We start from the raw sequence: 18,085 nt of genomic DNA, 5'->3' as shown, positions 1-18,085 counted from the left end.
AGGCCCAACCTGTTCAGATGAAGCTTCCAGGCACTGTACTTGGTCGAAGCAGCTTCCTCCCCAGAGGGAAAGGCAGAGTGGGGGTGGGGCGACAGAGGTGATGAACCCGGCATGAGCATGACCGAACAAAGGAAAGGGGAAGGAGCCCAGTCTCTCAGCTGGAGGGTGTTGGAGGTTTGTTCTGGGCAAAGGCCTGGTCTTGAACCTCAGAAGGTGAGAGAACCACATCCTCGTCTCACCTACCCAATCTTGTAAAATCGGACACGAGGACATCCTGTCCTACTATACCACCTGTCCACTGGCTGCCTCCAGAGGGTCCAGGCATGTCCATCAGGGCCATCTTTTCTCCTTAGTGGGACATGGCCCAAAGTCCCAAGCAGTGGAGGTTCTTGACAAGTCATGTGTGAGTCCTACTTGTCCTAGGCTCCGGTAGTCGATCCTCTACTTAGACCTCACCACTGAGGTCCGTCCGCTTCGCCAATGGGAGGTATGGCCAAGGTGCTGCTGGTCGTCTTCATCATGGTTTATGCAGGTGACTGGGTGTTTGCTCGGGAACCAGGGCGTGGGGACAGGAGACGGAAGAAAGGAAGAGGTGGGATTTAGATGCTCTGGGAGTGGGGGATGTCTGGTGGGAGCCCCCAGCGGGGTGCAGAAAGCAATTCATAACGCTGTCTCCTGTGGTCTCTTCCAGGAGACAGACCTGCTAGGTCACCTGCCACCCCAAAGGGTCATTTCTATCATCCATTCTGTAGCCCTTTTTCTTCTCACCCTCCTTTCAAGAAAGATACCACCTAAAGGCCCTAGAGAAAAGGGGTAGAAAGAAAGGGCTGGTATGCTGAGTTTGATCATTGGTGTTATCTTTACTTGCTTGATTTTGAGACAGGGTCTTGGTAGCTTAGGCTGATCTCAAACTCATATACAGCCAAGGATGACCTTGAACTGGTTCTCCCAAGCTCACCTCTCAAGAGTTAGGGCTACAGTGATGCACCATGCTGTGTGATGCTGGGGCTCAAAGCCAGAGCTTCCCCCATGCTACGGGATGAGTTAGACACACAGCCCTAGCCCTCGCTGTGTAGCTCAGCTTGTCCCGGAAAGTTCCATCCTTTCCCCTTAGCCTCCTGAGTGCTGAGAGATCGGGCTTATACTAATACACTCAAGCGGATTTTCCTTCTTTAACATCGTTAATCTTAAAAATTACATTCGGTTATTTTGGAGGTGGGACACACAACCGTCAAGGCTCGCAGACCTCAGAGAATAACCTGCCCGCCAGAGTCTGCTCTTTCCTTCTGAAGCGTAGGTCCTGGGACTCGAACTCTGGGCACTGTGACAAGTGCCTTTACCAGCTGAGCCATCTAGCCAGTCTGATTTTCTTTCTTGAGGGTTTAATTCGTTGGGTAAGAGGTCTAGTAGGTTATGAAGTTTATTAGATAGGGTGCAGATATATAATTAGGAATCTGAGAGACAAGTCTGAGGTAAAAAAAATTGTTTTTTACTGAAACTGATTTTAATTAATCAAGATAACATTAGAGGCTATGTTTGTGGAATATATTATATTTCAGTATTTCTCAAGCTGTAGATTGGAGACTCAGGATCATCAACACTGGGGACACTGGGCAAGTTCTTTTTTTTTTTAAAGATTTATTCACTTATTATATATAAGTACACTGTAGCTGTCTTCAGACACACCAGAAGAGGGCATTGGATCTCTTTACAGATGGTTGTGAGCCACCATGTGGTTGCTGGGAATTGAACTCAGGACCTCTGGAAGAGCAGTTGGGTGCTCTTAACCACTGAGCCATCTCTCCAGCCCGCAAGTTCTTTTTTGAACTAGGATCTCATCTCGATACGCCGCCCTGCTGCATGCCCTACAACTCTCTGTAGTTGAGGTTGACCTTTGAACTTTTGGAGACGCTCCTGATGTGGGCTCCAGAGAGATTGCCGGGATGACGTGCCTAACATTGCATTCGGCTTCCAATTATTATTTTTTTTTTTTGGTTCTTTTTTTTTTTTTTCCGGAACTGGGGACCGAACCCAGGGCCTTGCGCTTCCTAGGCAAGCGCTCTGCCACTGAGCTAAATCCCCAGCCCCCCAATTATTTTTTTATTTAAATGTTTATTTGGAAGACAGGACCTCAAATAGCCCAGGCCAGTTTTAAGATTAGTATGTAGGGGCTCAAAAGATGGCTCTGTCGTTAAAAGCCTTAGCTGCTCTTCCATAGGACCAGATTCAACTCCCAACACCCACACGGGGGTGGCTATCGGCCATTTGTATCTCCAGTTCTGGGGGGAGGGTCTGACACCCTCTTCTGGCCTCCATAGGCGTGTGACACACACACGTACATGTAGGTGAAACACCCATACATATAAAAAAAAGTAAATGGTTTTTTTTTTTTCTTTTTTCTTTTTTTTCGGAGCTGGGAACTGAACCCAGGGCCTTGTGCTTGCTAGGCAAGTGCTCTGCCACTGAGCTAAATCCCCAACCCCCGTAAATGGTTTTTAAATAAAGAAAATAAAATCTCAAAAAGTTAGACACTATGTAGTATAGCCTAGGGTGACCTAGAACCCCAGATCCTCCTGCCGGGATTATACGGATAAGCCCTCCCCTAGCTACTATATTTTGGGGATACGGGGTTGAGACACGGTCTCTCTATGCAGCTCTGGCTGTCCTGGAACTTGCTGTGTAGTCCAAGCTGGGCTCGAACTCACAGACATCCTCCTGCTTACCCGCCTGAGTGCTGGGACTGAAGATGTGCACCCTCACGCCTGGCCTGCTACCATAATTTTATTTTATGTGTACGAGTGCTTGCATTAATGTCTGTGCATCACATGTGTGCCTGGTGCCCTAGGAGGCCAGACAGCCAGAAGAGGGTTTCAGAGGCCCCGGTAGTGGAGTTACAGATGGTTGGGAACCACTGTGTCGGGAGCCACTGTGTCGGTACTGGGAACAGAACCGGGATCCTGTGGAAGATCTCCGGTCACTCTCCCTAGCTGAGCCATTTCTCCAGTCCCTTCTACAAAGCTTTGACAAACGCACCAGGGTGGTGACCGTGTGTTTCCAGCTACTTCAGTGACTGAGGCAGGAGAATGGGTTGAGCCCAGAGATAGCACAGCGAGGCTCTAGCTTTGAAAAACAAGAAAGGGGGGTTGGGGATTTAGCTCAGTGGTAGAGCGCTTGCCTAGCAAGCACAAGGCCCTGGGTTCGGTCCCCAGCTCCGAAAAAAAAGAAAAGAAAAAAAAAAAAAAAGAAAGAAAAACAAGAAAGGAATGCCAGCCAGGCGCTGCTGGTGCAGGACTCAAATCCCGGAGGCATCGTAATTCCTGCGAGTTGACGACACCTTAGATAGCGAGGTCCAGGCCTACATAGTGAGACCCTGTCTCAAACAAACAGCTTTTCAGATAATTTCAACACACTCTCAAGTTTGAGAACTACTAAATTTGAATGACCAGTAAATGTACCTTGTTTTGTTTTTTTTTTTTTTTTTTAAATAAATGAATCACAGACTCTAACAATTGGTTTAATTCTAGCATGGACATGTTAGAGCTCTTAGCCAACTACAGCTGGAACTTTACCTGGAATTTTTTTTTTAAATTATGTGGGATTCTTTCTTTCTTTTTTAAGATTTATTTATTTATTATATACACTGCCACTGTCTTCAGACACACCAGAAGAGGGCATCAGATCCCATTACAGATGGTTGTGAGCCACCACATGGTTGCTGGGATTTGAACTCAGGACCTCTGGAAGAGCAGTCAGTGCTCTTAACCACTGAGCCATCTCTCCAGCCTGGAAACTTACGCTGTTAAGGCTCTTATGAGAACCAGTATTGATAGAAGTTCCTGGCCAGCTGGAGCCACATAGTGAAGCTCAGGGCTAAAAAAAAAAAATGGGCTGGGGGTGTGGTGTAGTGGAGTTTGCCCTCCACGTACAAAGCCCTGGAGCTTGACCCCAGGCACTGCATCAGCTGGCTATGGTGACATATCCTGTAAATCAGAAATTCAAGGAGATCCTCTGCTATGTGATGATTTCAAGACTAACCTTGGACATACAAGGCTCCATTTAATAAAAAAGGGTCGAGGGTGGGGGAATGCAGAGATGGCTCAGAAGTTGAGCACTAGCTGCTCTCCTAGAGTGCTTAGGTCCAGTCCACACGGCGGCTCACAACCATCTGAACCCCTTCCAGTTCCAGGGGACCCAATACCCTCTGTGGATACAGACACACATGCAACAAAAACACCCATATACATGCAATAACATACTTTAAAAAAAAAAGAATTATTTATTTATTTTATGTATGCAAGTACATTGTAGCTGTCTTCAGACACACCAGAAGAGGGGATCAGATCTCATTACAGATGGTTGTGAGCCACCATGTGGTTGCTGGGACTTGAACTCAGGAAGAGCAGTCAGTGCTCTTAACTGCTGAGCCATCTCTCAGACTAATAAAATACTTTCTTAATTGTGGGGAAATGCAATCAAAGTATCTATAATAATTTATTGTAGAATGCAGCCAAGATTCGAGCTTCAGGTAAAATTGAAGGAGGAGATGTGCTTCCTTGGGAGAGTAGCTGCTAGCATTCATCGGTCTGCATTAAAGCCCTAATACAGCCAAGACGGAAATCAAAACAAAACGACTCACATCACAGTAATAATACCCAGAGCCGAGCAACCAAGACCTTCCTCCCAGAGGCAGCTACACTCATTCATGAGCACTAAGCATATTGCAGGGGTCAAGTTGTCCAAAATGTGTATGCGCTGGAGTTAGTGTGTGAAAGAATTTAAAAACTAAAAAATTAAATTGGCGAAGAGGAAAGGGTTTAAATGAGACAACCCGGGGTGTTTGTCTTGACCCTCCACCCCCAGGGGGAAAGAACGCTATGGAGAATCCTTTTCTTTTTGGAATAACTGAGTAGGTTTTCGCTGGATATTTGCTTTCTCCCCAGGATCCTGTGCTGTCTGGGTGTCTCAGCCCCCTGAGATTCGTGCACAAGAGGGCACCACTGCCTCCCTGCCCTGTTCGTTCAATGCCAGCAGAGGGAAAGCGGCCATTGGCTCTGCCACATGGTACCAAGACAAAGTAGCCCCGGGGATGGAGTTGAGCAACGTGACCCCAGGGTTCAGGGGCCGAGTGGCCTCTTTTTCTGTTTCCCAGTTCATTAGAGGCCACAAGGCCGGGCTGCTCATACAGGACATCCAAAGCCATGACGCCAGAATCTACGTGTGCAGAGTGGAGGTGCTAGGCCTGGGCGTCGGAACAGGAAACGGGACTCGGCTGGTGGTGGAGAAAGGTGAGGTGGTGAGAGACCCCCACGATTCAGAGTTCCTGGAAGTTAGGGACTGTCCCCAGCTCTGAGTTCCTGAACTCCTTCCTCTCCCCGTGTCCTGCTGTAGAGCCTCCTCAACAAGCCTCCAACGCAGAGCCAGAGCGAGCTGCCTACACAAGTCTCCTCCTTCGCGCTGGCGTCTATGCCCTCAGCTTTCTCTCTGTGGCCACCGGCAGTGTCATCTATTACCAGGGCAAATGTGAGTTGCTGAGCAGGGGCATGGGAACAGAGAAGGGAGGGACGGACTGCAAGAGGAGAGAGCTTCGGGCTGTAACTCTGAGCAGCCCCTCCCCTGCTATTCCTCCCCAGGTCTCTGTCACGTGGGAAACACCGCCACTCCTCCCACAGCCTCTGAGGAGCGATTCTAAATCCCAAAGATCCAGCACTCAAAGAGGCCGGCAATAAATCCTTACATTTTCTCGTATTTTCTTCATTCTCTAGTCACAACACACACACACACACACACACACACACACACACACACACACACACACACACACACACACCCCTCCGCTCTTAGCTCTCCCTTCCCCGGGGACCACAGCTATTTACTGACTTCTAGAGGAGCTGGTGTTCCTAAATGCCCTTGCTCAGTGACCACTGACTCCCAGCAGGTGGGAGGGTGAACTGAGGGCTGGACACATACAGAGAAGCCTGACGCACAAGTGGGGAACCAGACTTTACTAGGTGAACTCGGGGCGACTCTGAGTACCCACCCAGGGCGAGGGAGGCTTTTGGGGGCGCTCAATTGGGTTTGTTTAAGACGATGCAGGCATAGTCAGTGCTGGCGTCTTCTTTTACGCCTTCACCTTCTCCTCTGCCTTCCATATCACTGCTGGATGCGGGCAGCTTCTGGAGAGAGGCGTAGTGGAGCTCCTGCCCCGAGACCTGGGCCTGAAGATGTGAGGACCCGGGGTACCGCTGTCACATCCCTCCCCAGCCTGGCCCCAGCTCCCACCTGTCTTTCTCCCTGTGCCTTCACGCTTTCCTCTCAGTCTCTTCTCTTTATGTCTCTTGAACCTGCTTTCTCTTGCTTTTCCTCCTTGTTTCTTTCTTTCTTTTTTTTTTTTTCTTTTCTTTTTTTCGGAGCTGGGGACCGAACCCAGGGCCTTGCGCTTGCTAGGCAAGCGCTCTACCACTGAGCTAAATCCCCAACCCCTTCTCCTTGTTTCTATGTAGATATGTCTGCCTGTGCTCCTGTAGGCTTAAAGTGGATGCCTGAACGTCAACTTTCCAATTGTTTCTACACATTATGTCTATCTATCTAGATATCTATTTTAGAGACCTCTCACTAAACCTGGAGTTTGCCATTCCCACGAGGATGGTTGGCCAGGGAGCCCCTAGGACTGTTTGTACCTCTCAGTTCCAGGCACAAGTCAGCGCTTATAAACGCTGAGCTGAGCCGTCTCTCCAGCCCCCAAACCTCCTCTTCTTTTGAGACAGGGTCTCATGTAGCTCAGGCTGGCCTTCAACTTGATATGTAGTTAAGGACTGACTCCCTGCCTCTATTTGGGATTTCAGTCACTTACCAGCGCTCTGGTTTTATGCTGCACTGGGTTCTACACAGGCTAGACACAGACTGTTAACTAAACCACACTGCTGACCCCGCCCCCGCCCGCTGGCCCCGCCCGCTGGCCCCGCCCCGCCCCTTTTGCTTTTGTTGTTCTTTTGAGACAGGACCTCTCCTATAATCCTGAGTGAACTCTTCCCTCTGGTCTTTTAATCTCCCCTTTCACTCAATTCCTCTTCACTTCGTCCTTCTGAAGTGTTTTTTTTTTCTTTTTCTTTTTTTTCCGGAGCTGGGGACCGAACCCAGGGCCTTGCGCTTGCTAGGCAAGCGCTCTACCACTAAGCTAAATTCCCAACCCCCTGAAGTGTTTTATATTCTTATAAACACACTATTTCCTCCCTCTCTTCTGGTTGCCTCTTTTTCTCTCTGCTTCTTTCATTTTCTCTGTCCCTCCTACTTCCTCTTCCTTTTTCTCTCGGCTCCACCTTTTCATCCTAGCCCCACTCCCTATGTGGGTTTCCCTCGTCCCTTCACCCCCTGCCCGCACACCCCCTCTACACCCCTCCAGACCCCGCCTCCTTCCCCTGCCCCTTCACCCCCTCTACCCCCCACCGCCTTGCCCCCTCCCCCTGTTCCCTCCCCCCTTGTCCCCTTGCCCCCAGACTCACGTTTCTTTCTAGTCTCTTCACTAGAAGAAAAAAAAAAAGGTTCAACAAGACCCTTCCCTGAGCCCCCTGCCAGAACGTACCCGGAAATGGCTCATCCACCCTAGGACAGCACCTCACATTGGATCTTCCACCTCAGGATAGTACCCCGCCCCAGGCCCCCACACACCCTAGTTCCCCAACCCCATAGCACTCCACCCCAGAACAGCCTTCCACAACACACTGACTGGACCCCCCCATCCCTCCTCACTTGCTGGTTGCCACAGGAACCACAGGCAAAGCCTGTGCCTTTTGGACAACTCCTCTGGCCTCTCCTACCCCGGGATTCCTGGAACTTGGGCCCCAGCAGTAGGAAGGGTGTAGAGGGCAAGCTGTGGGTGGCTGTGAGAGGTGCTCCTAGGGCTTACCTCTCTGATAGAACCGGCACAGGCAGGCGAACAGGATGATGACAAGCAGGAGGAGGAGCCCTCCCAGTACCAGGCTCCCCAACAGCAGGTAACACTGTTTCTCTAGGAGTATGAGAGGGTCTTTCTCCCATCAGTTTCCCAAACCCCTGCTTAAATGTAAGTTTTCCAGGTTCCTATATTTTTCTTGGGTTCCTCCTCCCCCTTTTTTTCCTTTTATCCTGTCTTCCTCTCCCAGATTGATCCTGCCTCCTTTCTATTTTTCGACAACTTCATACACTTATACAGAGTCTCTTGATCATATCCTCCCTGAAGTCCTTTCTCCCTCCCCTTCCCCCCACCCATGTCTCTCCCACCTTTCTGTCTCTCTGTCGATTGTCTCAGGTATCCCGGGAGGCCTCAGGCTCACCTAGTAGCCAAGTATTGGTGAACTTCAGATCCTTACAGCCCCATGTCTTGAGTGCTAAGTTGAGAGAATGTACTACCATCTATCATGGCTGTTTTATGTGGCTCTGGGGTCAAAGCCAGGACGCTACTGTCCTCTGACAGTTTAGATGCAGGAAAATATACTCTAGGAGATTTAGGGGGTTTTGTATTTTTGTATTATTTTTTTTGTTGGCTTGTTTGTTTTGTTTTTAGAGGCAGGATTTTTCTGTGTAGCCCTGGCTGTCCTGGAACTCACTGGGTAGACCAGGCTGGTCTGGATCTCATACACAGAAATCCTCCTGTCTCTGTCCCCCACCCCCTCTCCCACTCTGGGAATAAAGGTTTACATCACCGCCACCTGGACTTTTTTTTTTTTTTTTTTTTTTTTTTTTTAATGCAGTGTCTCCTATAGTTTAGGCTGCTTCCAAATTCCCTGAAGCCTCACGCAGAGAGACAGGTCATGTCATTGATTTCTGGTCCTTCGGACCACCTCTCTGGTGTCGGGGGTTACAGAAGGCACTGTAACCCTGGGTTTCACTTCTACCGAGGAGGAGTGCACTCTGAGCGACATCCCCACCCCAACACGGATTCTTTACCCAGACCTCAGCTTCTCACTTCCTCTAGAGATTCACCTACTGGGTCACCTCTCCTGACTCTATGCTCACACCCTACTGTTTCCGGTCTCAAGCTGTGGCACTCCCACCTGCAGTGCCTGGTTCCAAGGGCTTCTGGCCACCTCTCCTAACCCTGAACCCTGCTTTTCGTCCCTCACTGTCCAGCTCCCACATCCCTCCCCTAGCAGAACAGAGGGGTCCCTACTTACCCTCTCCCCAGTCACAAGGTGGCATTCTTGTCATCGTCAGATACAGTCCAGGGACTGAGAACAGGCCTGAGGGTCAAGACTAAACTAATCCTTCTTCTGCTGGGCTTAATGCCTTGGGTTAGTCACGTGTCCCCAAGTTCCCCATCTCTGAGGCAAGGGGCTCTGTTACAATCCTTGTCCTCACTTTTATGTTTGTCTTTTTTTTTTCTTTTTCTTCTTCTTTTTTCTTTTTTTCCAGAGCTGGGGACTGAACCCAGGGCCTTGCGCTTGCTAGGCAAGTGCTCTACCGCTGAGCTAAATCCCCAGCCCATGTTTGTCTTAACATAGCATTGTACCCATTTCCCAGGCCAGGAGCCCGAGGTTTTCACAAGGAAAGCCCAACGCTGCCCTACGGGTAGGAATGGATCTCTGTGAGTTCAAGCAGAGCCAGGGCTACACAGTGAGACCCTGTCTCAGGAAGCAAACAGAAAGCCAAGGGAGATTCAGAAGTAGCAGAGAAGTGTTGAGCTATATCCCCCACCCCCACCCATTTCCTCTGCCCCAGGCTGATGGGGATGGGGGAGTGGGATGGGGGGCTTGGAGGAGGCTGGAAACAAATGTTGGACAATCCTGAATAGGGGTGACAGGGCGGGTGAGGGCAAAGGAGCCAGAGCATGGAGTAGATGTGGGGACCACTGGGGAACAGAGAGAAGGTTACCCTTCCCCCAGGAGAGAGGACCTTCTTTGGCTGGTGTGGAGTGGTGGGCTACCAAGAATGATTTACTTTCTCCTTGGGTACTTCCTGCCGTTTAACTGCTGGTTCCTGTTTGAGGGCAGATAGAGGGCCCTCACTTGGGGGACAACAGTGTAAAACCAAGAGCCTCCCAGTTATGAGAGGCGTGCTGTAGGTTTGGGGGAGGGGGGACCCCGAGGAAATGTGATGAATCAGCAACAGAACAGATTATTATTATTATTATTATTATTATTATTATTATTTAAAGATTTATTTATTCATTTAATGTATGTGAGTACACTGTAGCTGTCTTCAGAGACACCAGAAGAGGGCATCGGATCCCATTACAGATGGTTGTGAGCCACCATGTGGTTGCTGGGAATTGAACTCAGGACCTCTGGAAGAGCAGTCAATGCTCTTAACGCTGAGCCATCTCTCCCGATTATTTTATTAATGTAATTATTAGTAGTAGCAGGATTTTGCTGTGTAGCCCAGGCTGGCCTGAGGCTCACCATCTTCTTGCCTCAGCCTACAGAGTATACGGCCGGCCACAGCTTCCGGCTCCAGATTCTTTTAACGCCTTTGGAAAATGAAGACACAAGGGCTCAGAGGATAGGGTCCGAATACAGATCCCTTCTGTTTCAGGGAACTCCAAATCCATAGTCTGCCTCCCTCTATCTCAGCAGGTATCCCCTGTCATCCAAGATGGCCACCCACTCCCAGCTCTTGTGTAGATTCTGGGTGACACTCTTGGTTTACTGAGGGGACACATTCGACATTGGTTCAGAGTGGAAAGCACCCCCAGCTCAGACATCTGCGCCCGCCTTGCAGTCTTAGCTTCTTTCCCCTGCCTCTGTATCTCCCTGCATCTAGGAGAGGAAGTATAACCATTAAGAGATGGTGTTACGGGACTGCTCTTCCGGAGGTCCTGAGTTCAATTCCCACAACCACATGGTGGCTCACAACCATCTGTAATGGGGTCCGATGCCCTCTTCTGGTGTCTCTGAAGACAGCTACAGTGTACTCATGTATAATAATAAATTTTAGGGAAAAAGAGAGAAAGAGAGAGGGAGAGAGAGAGAGAGAGAAATGGATTTCCATCTTTCCTTTGAGATTCCTAGCTATCACCAGGGTGGTTACTCCCTCAGCTCCAGCCTTTCAATTCATCCTGTAGTGGTAAACAAACGTCCACCTCCTCCGGGCGCCTCCTCTGATAGAGGACTCTTCAGGTGCCCCTTCTGCTGTGTCTGTTTAGGGTGTGGCATGTGCTTCCAGCACCTCTAGTGCCAGACAGCTCTGGGGTGTCTCGGGGCATCTCTTTTGGCGTCTCGCAGCTATATGCAGCAGGATATCAACGTGGTGCTTAAGGGGCAGGGGAGTCAGAGGTAGGCAGACTAGATCTGCTGACAGATGCAGGACAGGAAGTAAGTGAGGACCAGCTGGTGGTAGCAAAACTGCTGGGGCGCTGGGGAGGACTTCCCACAGAAGGCAGCATTCTGGCATTGAGCAGTAGGGCAGTAGGGACCTAGGTGAAGGTCTCTCAGGGCCACTGTGACCAAGAGGGAAAAGGGTGCTAGGAGACTACACCCCAGTCTTTGAACAGAGTGAAGGCTGGTAGCTAGGGTGGAGAGAGAGGGTGCTTGAGTCTGGTGCCTGGGTCCCTAGGCATGCTTTGTTACTCAAATTCAGGAACTCTGTGGTACTTCCTTCCCACACCACACCACATTCCACTCCCGGGGTCCCCACACCCCCGCAGAACAAATAGGGCACAATTTAAGTGGGTTTCTTCTTTTTAATATATCTTATAGTTACATTTGTTTTTAATTTTAAGCATTGGGTGAGGAGAGAGCTCTGTTGGTAAAAGCACTGGGCACACAAGCATGAAGATCTGAGTTTGAGTCCCCAGGCCCCACAGAAAGATGGCTGTGGCAACCACTTGTGAAATTCCATATTCTTAGGGTGAGATGGGAGGCAGAGAACAGAGAGTTTGTGGACAATCGCAGGGGTTAGGGATGTCAGAGAAGACCACGACTAGACTCTGTTTCAGACAAGGTGGAAGGCCAGCCCAGACTAGCATTTGAAGGGACTGTGAACTCATACTCAAGAACACACACATGTGTGGGCACACACACACACACACACATACATATACACACACACATACACCTACACACACACATACATACACATATACATACACACACATACATACACACATACACACACACATACACCCACACACACATACACCTACACACACATACACACACACATACACACACATACATACACATATACACACACATACACATACACACACATACACACACACCAACACACACATACATGCACACATACACATACACACATACACACACATACACACATATACATTTACACACATACACACACACCAACACACACATACATGGACACATACACACATACACACATATACATACACACATACACATATATACACACACATACACATACACACTTGAGCACACCCATGCAAGCATGTACACACATACGCATGCACACATGCACACACACGCATGCATGCACAAAGTTCAAACATCTAGAATAACAGAACCTTACAACAAATGTGCATATATATATGTATAGTTTGTTTTTATTATTTTTAATTACGTTTGTGTTCATGTATGCATGCAAACAAGTGCAAATACCACCACGAGCTAGAAGAGGGTGTGGGTTCCCCTCTGGAGCTGGAGCTATAGGTAACCTGACCTGGGTGCTGGAAACTGAACTCAGACCCTCTTCATGAGCTGCAAGTGCTCTTAACTGCTAAGACATGTCTTCAGGCCCCATAAACACGGTCTCCTCGGGGCTGGAGAGATGGCTCAGCGGTTAAGAGCACCCGACTGCTCTTCCAGAGGTTATGAGTTCAATTCCCAGCAACCACATGGTGGCTCACAGCCATCTGTAAAGAGATCCGATGCCCTCTTCTGGTGTATCTGAAGACAGCTACAGTGTGTACTTATATATAATAAATAAATAAATCTTTAAAAAAAAACAAAAAAAAAAACACGGTCTCCTCGCCTAGATCATTGGTTCTCAACCCGTGGGTCCCGACCCCCCATCGCACATCAGACATCCTGCCTTGGAGATATTTATACTACAATTTGTAACAGTAGCAAACGTTATGGCTGGGGGTCAGCACAACATGAGGAATTGCATTAAAGGGTTGCAGCATTAGGAAGGGTGAGAACTACTGACCTAGATCTACAAGCAACACTTTGCTTAGTCACTTGACTCCTCCCCCCCCCCCGCCCCCGGAAGCCCTGACTGTACTGGAATATGCTCTATAGACCATGCTGGCCTTGATCAGCGTGTCTCAGCCTCCCGAATTAAGGCTGGTTCCTTCTTTCCTTCTTGAAAGGAACCTGGCCTCATATTTGCCAAGTAGTCAAGGATGGCCTTGGATTTCAGATCATCCTGCTGGGATTACAGCTCCCCTGCACGAGGCCTGCTTGATTTAGTGCTGGGAACCAAAGTCAGGGCCCCGGGGCATGCTGGGTAAGTGCTCTACCAGCGAAGCACAGCCCTGGGCTACTTCTTGTATCTTTCCAAGTTGTGAGCATTACCTCATGCTACCTCTGAATTGCTCAAGTTAGTGTTTGTTTCCTCATTTCTTGCCTCCGGAAGATAAAATGTACATTTAGTAAAATGTACGAGGCTGGAATTGGTGCTGTTTTGCTTCCGACAGAATCAAACCCACTGGCCAAGCACCACCACCATCCCAGCCTCAGCCTTTTCATCTCTCTGGGTCTCAGCGCCTTCTTAGGGCTTTTCTATGGAGATGAAGTCCAGACTGAAGATCAGGCTGGAGAGATGGCTCAGTGGTTAAGAGCACTGACTGCTCTTCCAGAGGTCCTGAGTTCAAATCCCAGCAACCACCTGGTGGCTCACAACCATCTGTAATGGGATCTGGTGCCCTCTTCTGGTGTGTCTGAAGACAGCTACACTGTATTCATATACATTAAGTAGATAAGTGTTTTAAAATTAAAAAAAAAAAAAAGCCTGTGTATTGTTCTTGTCATTTTGTATTGAGGGAGGAGTCATCACCTCTGTCCTTCCCCAGAGGGGTGGGGGTTGGGTGGCTGAGGCCCCTTCATAAAGCGGTAACCACTGTGAACCTGCTTAACTCTGCCTTTCCCATCTTGTTTAAGAGACTGCAGCTGGGGGGTTGGGGATTTAGCTCAGTGGTAGAGCACTTGCCTAGCAAGCGCAAGGCCCTGGGTTCGGTCCCCAGCTCCGGAAAAAAAAAAAGAGAGAGACTGCAACTGGAAGGAGTCAGCTAGTGTGGAGAGAGGGCGATCTCAGGGATAAAGACTCACAGTCGTCCCTTGTTGGCCTCCTACTCCATCTCCTCACCGAGCGCCTGCGCGTGCGCCCATGTGTGTTTGCAGCCCTCCTTCCAGCACTGGCCTGGGAGGTCCAGAAGCTGAGCACAGCCCGAGATACCCGGAGTCCTGCCTGGTCATTACAACCTTTTGCCTGGCCTTTTGCAAGCTATCTTCCTTCCCTGGGCTTCATTTTCCCTCCCTGCTAAGTACCCCTTCACCCTTACCTTGAAAACCAATCTCTCGCCTTATCTCCTTCCCCAGTTCAGAGAACCCAGGCATCCAGCCACCCAACCCTGGCCCCAGCCCTGGGTAAACAGGAAGCAGGTTGAGGGGAGCTAGGGTGTTCGGAAAGTCCCAGGCAGGGGACAGGGGGCAGGTGTTTGGGTCTGCAGGGAGGGGTGGCCCTACCCCTGAGGTATGAAAGCCCCTGCCCGGGTCCTAGCTCTGAGTCTGGATGGGGACACGGGGACTGCAGGGCCTGGGTGGGAGGCCCCAGGGGAGGGGCTGCCTCTTGCTGGCTGTGGCAGGAGCTACATCGCTGGTGACCCTGCTGTTGGCAGTGCCTATCACTGTCCTGGCTGTGCTGGCCCTGGTGCCCCAGGATCAGGGACGTCAGGTGAGTGGCTCTCCTGTGAATGTTTATTTACTTAAGGCTGAGCCTGCGGGGTTCAGCTGGCTGCTCTCCCCTCTGATCTGCCTTTGCCCTCCCTCCAGGCAATCCTAGCCTGAATTTGCAAGCCCCTTCTTGGTTGGCTTCTCCTCCAGATATGTTGCACTTGTCTTTCTGCCTGCGTACATAGATTTTGTTTGTTCTTCCAGCGAGATGCATTCTAGGGAGGGCACTGCAGGCTCCAGCCTTAGGGCTGGGCTCTACTGTGGGAGGGGTGGAGTTGCCAATAGCCGAATCTGACCTCTGGGCACTATAACCCTACCCATCCAGGTTGAGAAGATCGTTATTGGCTCGGGAGCACAGGCTCAAAAAGGACTGGACAACAAACCCTCGTGCATCTCGCCCTCACCCTCTAGCCTCTCAGAGACTCCCGATCCCCGTCTGCATCCTCAGAGATCCTATTCTTCCAGGAATCTAGATCCCACATCCCAGCGCCCTGTTGCACAGCCCTCTCGGGAGGCATCTGCATGGGTGACCACCCTGTCCCCAGCTGTGGATTCTATACTAGATCCAGGGGTTCAACAGCTGCCATTGGGGGAACCAGAAACTGACTTCAGCCCCGAGCTTCCTGCTGCCCACCTCATAGGTAAGCATATGGTAGACCTGAAGAGTGCCAGCTATGCACCCCCCCACACACACACACAGTATGCACCCCCACAGTAAGTCCTTTGGCTCTGCTATGACACCCCTGGTACTTTCCCAACTCCTCCACCCCAGCTTCTCCCTGGTTGAGACTTCTCTGGAAACAGGTAAAAACCGGTCGGGATCTCGCCACTTTAGTCCCCTCGGGTGATAGCACCGTTATTCCTGCCCCTCCCCACTGAATGCCACAGGGTGAGGAAGGCCCCGCCCCTCCGCTCCAGGTCCCTGCTCATCCTGCCCGGGTCCCCGACCTAGTAGAGATAGCGGCCCGGGAGCTCACGCGTGTCCCTCTCTGCAGGCGCTTGGATGAGCGGGCAAGGGCTCAGCTGGGAGGCGAGCCAAGAAGAAGCGTTTCTGAGAAGCGGTGCGCAGTTCTCCCGCACCCATGGGCTGGCGCTGCCTCAGGACGGCGTCTACTATCTCTACTGCCATGTCGGGTATCGGGGCCGGACGCCCCCTGCCGGCCGAAGCCGCGCTCGCTTGTTCACGCTGCGCAGCGCCCTGTACCGCGCGGGGGGCGCCTATGGGCGGGGCTCCCCCGAGCTGCTGCTGGAGGGCGCGGAGACCGTGACCCCTGTTGTGGATCCCATCGGGTACGGGTCTTTGTGGTACACGAGCGTGGGGTTCGGCGGCCTGGCGCAGCTCCGGAGCGGCGAGAGGATATACGTCAACATCAGTCATCCCGACATGGTGGACTACAGGAGAGGGAAGACCTTCTTCGGGGCGGTGATGGTGGGGTGACAGCCAACTGCATTCCTGGAGGATCTACTGACGGTGCGAATGTGTGAATCATGATGTCTGGCGAGTCAAGAAGCCTGGGACCCCAGGATCCGGGACAGCTAGGGGCGTGGCGCGGGGTTCGGGAGATGTAGGACACGAATTTTGAAAATAAAGAATGTAAACTATGCTGCCCCATGCCAGTATCTTCACGGAAATACTGATGTTTTTTTGATTCTGGGGCGCGTGCAGGTGTGGATGACCCAACTTTGAACTGTGGACACCTGTTGCACCCACGCCCCGGCTCCAAGGCCAGGGAAGAAGGGACAATTAAACCCTGAGATTTCTCCCAGTATCCTGATTGCCAGGATGTTGGCAGTTTAGGGAAGTTGGTTGCAATTTGTTAGCAGCTGTGGGTCAAAGAAGAAACGAAAGGAAAGACATAGACTCAAGGATTTTCCTAATTCCGTGCTCTCTGTTCTTGTTTCTCTCCTATCTAGTGTTAGGGGCTGAGACGGGGATGGGGGTGGGGGGTGGGGGGAATAGAGGGTGGGAGAAAGAACCCACAAAATAGCAAAGCCTTGGTTCCCTCAAGAACCCCTCCCATACACTTTTTCTCCTGGCTTCTGCCTTGCTGTGAGAAGAATCAATGTGAGAGCGTAGGCAGGACTCATTCCCAGAGAGAAAAACTCCAGAAGTCTGTGGGACAAAGCTCTGTGGGGTAGGGCCCTTAGTTCTCAGCAGCTGGCTTCCTGACAGCTCTGTGTGTGTGTGTGTGTGTGTGTGTGTGTGTGTGTGTGTGTGTGTGTGTGTGTGTGTCTGTCTGTCTGTCTGTCTGTCTGTCTGTCTGTCTGTCTATAGGCAGGGTCTCATATATAGTCCTGGGTCACCTGGAACTCACTATGTAGACCAGACTGATCTCCAAACTGAAAGATCTGCCTGCCTCTGCCTCTCCAGTGCTGGGGCTCGGACAGCTCTTCTCTAAGGGGCATCAGGTCAGCCGCGGGCATGTCAGGGGGGCAGACTAATGAAGAAAGGAAAGAAGTTGAAAATGGTGGAAGTGGGAGAGGAGGGGCCAGAGACTTGTGTCTGGGGCGGAGTGGGAGGAGGAAGCCAATGCCCTGGGGTCCTTTCTAGAGATGGAATGTCCTCACCCTCGGTTCACACTTAAGGCACCCCTCCGCAGAGTTGGGCAAGTGGGAGGCCCCTAAGATGAGTAACAGCAGTCCCCCCCCCACACACCAGGCTGGAGGAGGCAGAGGGGAACCCAGGATGTATCTAGGTCACCCCAGTGGGTCACCCCCCCACTCTGCACCCCACCCCCGCAGCATACCATATGGTTGGTTTTCCCCTCTCTGGCTACTGGGGTGCAGAAAGGCCCAACCAACAATGAGCCCAATTAGGGCTGTCAACCTTCTGAAGTTCCATTTCCAGTTTCATTTTCCTTCTTTTTTTCTTTCCCTTCTCCTCATCCTCCTCATCCTCCTTTCTTTCTTCTTCGACTGGCTTTGAAACCCTCAATGGTTAACCTGCTCCTACCTCCTAAGTGTTGGAATTAAAGGCATGGCTACACACCCACTCCTTACGCACCTTTGACCTTCTGCCCAAGAGCCTTCCAGTGGGGTGAGAGGGTGACCAACTTTGGCTAAACTCTAGTCAGGCTCCTGAATCTTCTATACCTAGTCATTGCCTTCCTTGTAAAAACTAGTTTTAGTGAAAAACCCCATTAAGTCGGTTTAGCAAGCTCCCTCTCCTAGATTGGATCACCCTCAGTCATTGCAGTACAGCCCCTGAGGTGATGTCTGCTCACCTGGCCTGTCTCAAC

At 50.7% G+C, this 18,085-nt stretch overlaps 3 protein-coding genes across 8 annotated transcripts; 2 read left to right on the top strand and 1 right to left on the bottom strand.

The window, feature by feature from the left end:
- Window positions 1-231: 231 nt before the first annotated feature.
- Ncr3 (natural cytotoxicity triggering receptor 3) lies at window positions 232-5,745 on the top strand. Of its 3 annotated transcripts, NM_181822.2 has the most exons (4): window positions 308-532; window positions 4,941-5,285; window positions 5,389-5,520; window positions 5,631-5,745. In NM_181822.2, exons 1-4 carry the CDS (start codon window positions 481-483, stop codon window positions 5,687-5,689), a joined length of 588 nt encoding a protein of 195 aa, NP_861543.2. In that variant the 5' UTR covers window positions 308-480; the 3' UTR covers window positions 5,690-5,745. The 3 variants fall into 3 exon arrangements, with proteins under 3 accessions (XP_017457062.1, XP_006256116.3, NP_861543.2); XM_017601573.3 differs by having other exon boundaries at window positions 232-487; window positions 5,389-5,745; XM_006256054.5 differs by having other exon boundaries at window positions 232-532; window positions 5,389-5,745.
- Lst1 (leukocyte specific transcript 1) lies at window positions 4,258-9,304 on the bottom strand. 4 transcript variants are annotated; one of them, XM_006256078.5, is made up of 6 exons: window positions 9,150-9,302; window positions 8,310-8,363; window positions 7,904-8,005; window positions 7,500-7,519; window positions 6,038-6,215; window positions 4,258-5,269 (listed from the first exon to the last, which is right to left on the bottom strand). In XM_006256078.5, exons 1-5 carry the CDS (start codon window positions 9,181-9,183, stop codon window positions 6,066-6,068), a joined length of 360 nt encoding a protein of 119 aa, XP_006256140.1. In that variant the 5' UTR covers window positions 9,184-9,302; the 3' UTR covers window positions 4,258-5,269; window positions 6,038-6,065. The 4 variants fall into 4 exon arrangements, with proteins under 4 accessions (XP_006256140.1, XP_063135566.1, NP_072156.2 ...); XM_063279496.1 differs by lacking the exon at window positions 8,310-8,363 and having other exon boundaries at window positions 9,150-9,304; NM_022634.2 differs by lacking the exon at window positions 4,258-5,269 and having other exon boundaries at window positions 5,988-6,215; window positions 9,150-9,183.
- A 5,298-nt stretch (window positions 9,305-14,602) lies between these two features.
- Ltb (lymphotoxin beta) lies at window positions 14,603-16,448 on the top strand. Its single transcript, NM_212507.2, has 3 exons — window positions 14,603-14,847; window positions 15,172-15,487; window positions 15,842-16,448. Exons 1-3 carry the CDS (start codon window positions 14,686-14,688, stop codon window positions 16,282-16,284), a joined length of 921 nt encoding a protein of 306 aa, NP_997672.1. The 5' UTR covers window positions 14,603-14,685; the 3' UTR covers window positions 16,285-16,448.
- The last annotated feature ends 1,637 nt before the right edge of the window (window positions 16,449-18,085 follow it).

The sequence above is a fragment of the Rattus norvegicus genome, chromosome 20 (genome assembly GCF_036323735.1).
Source record: "Rattus norvegicus strain BN/NHsdMcwi chromosome 20, GRCr8, whole genome shotgun sequence".
NCBI lineage: Eukaryota > Metazoa > Chordata > Mammalia > Rodentia > Muridae > Rattus > Rattus norvegicus.
This window is presented reverse-complemented; position numbering and strand designations above follow the sequence as displayed.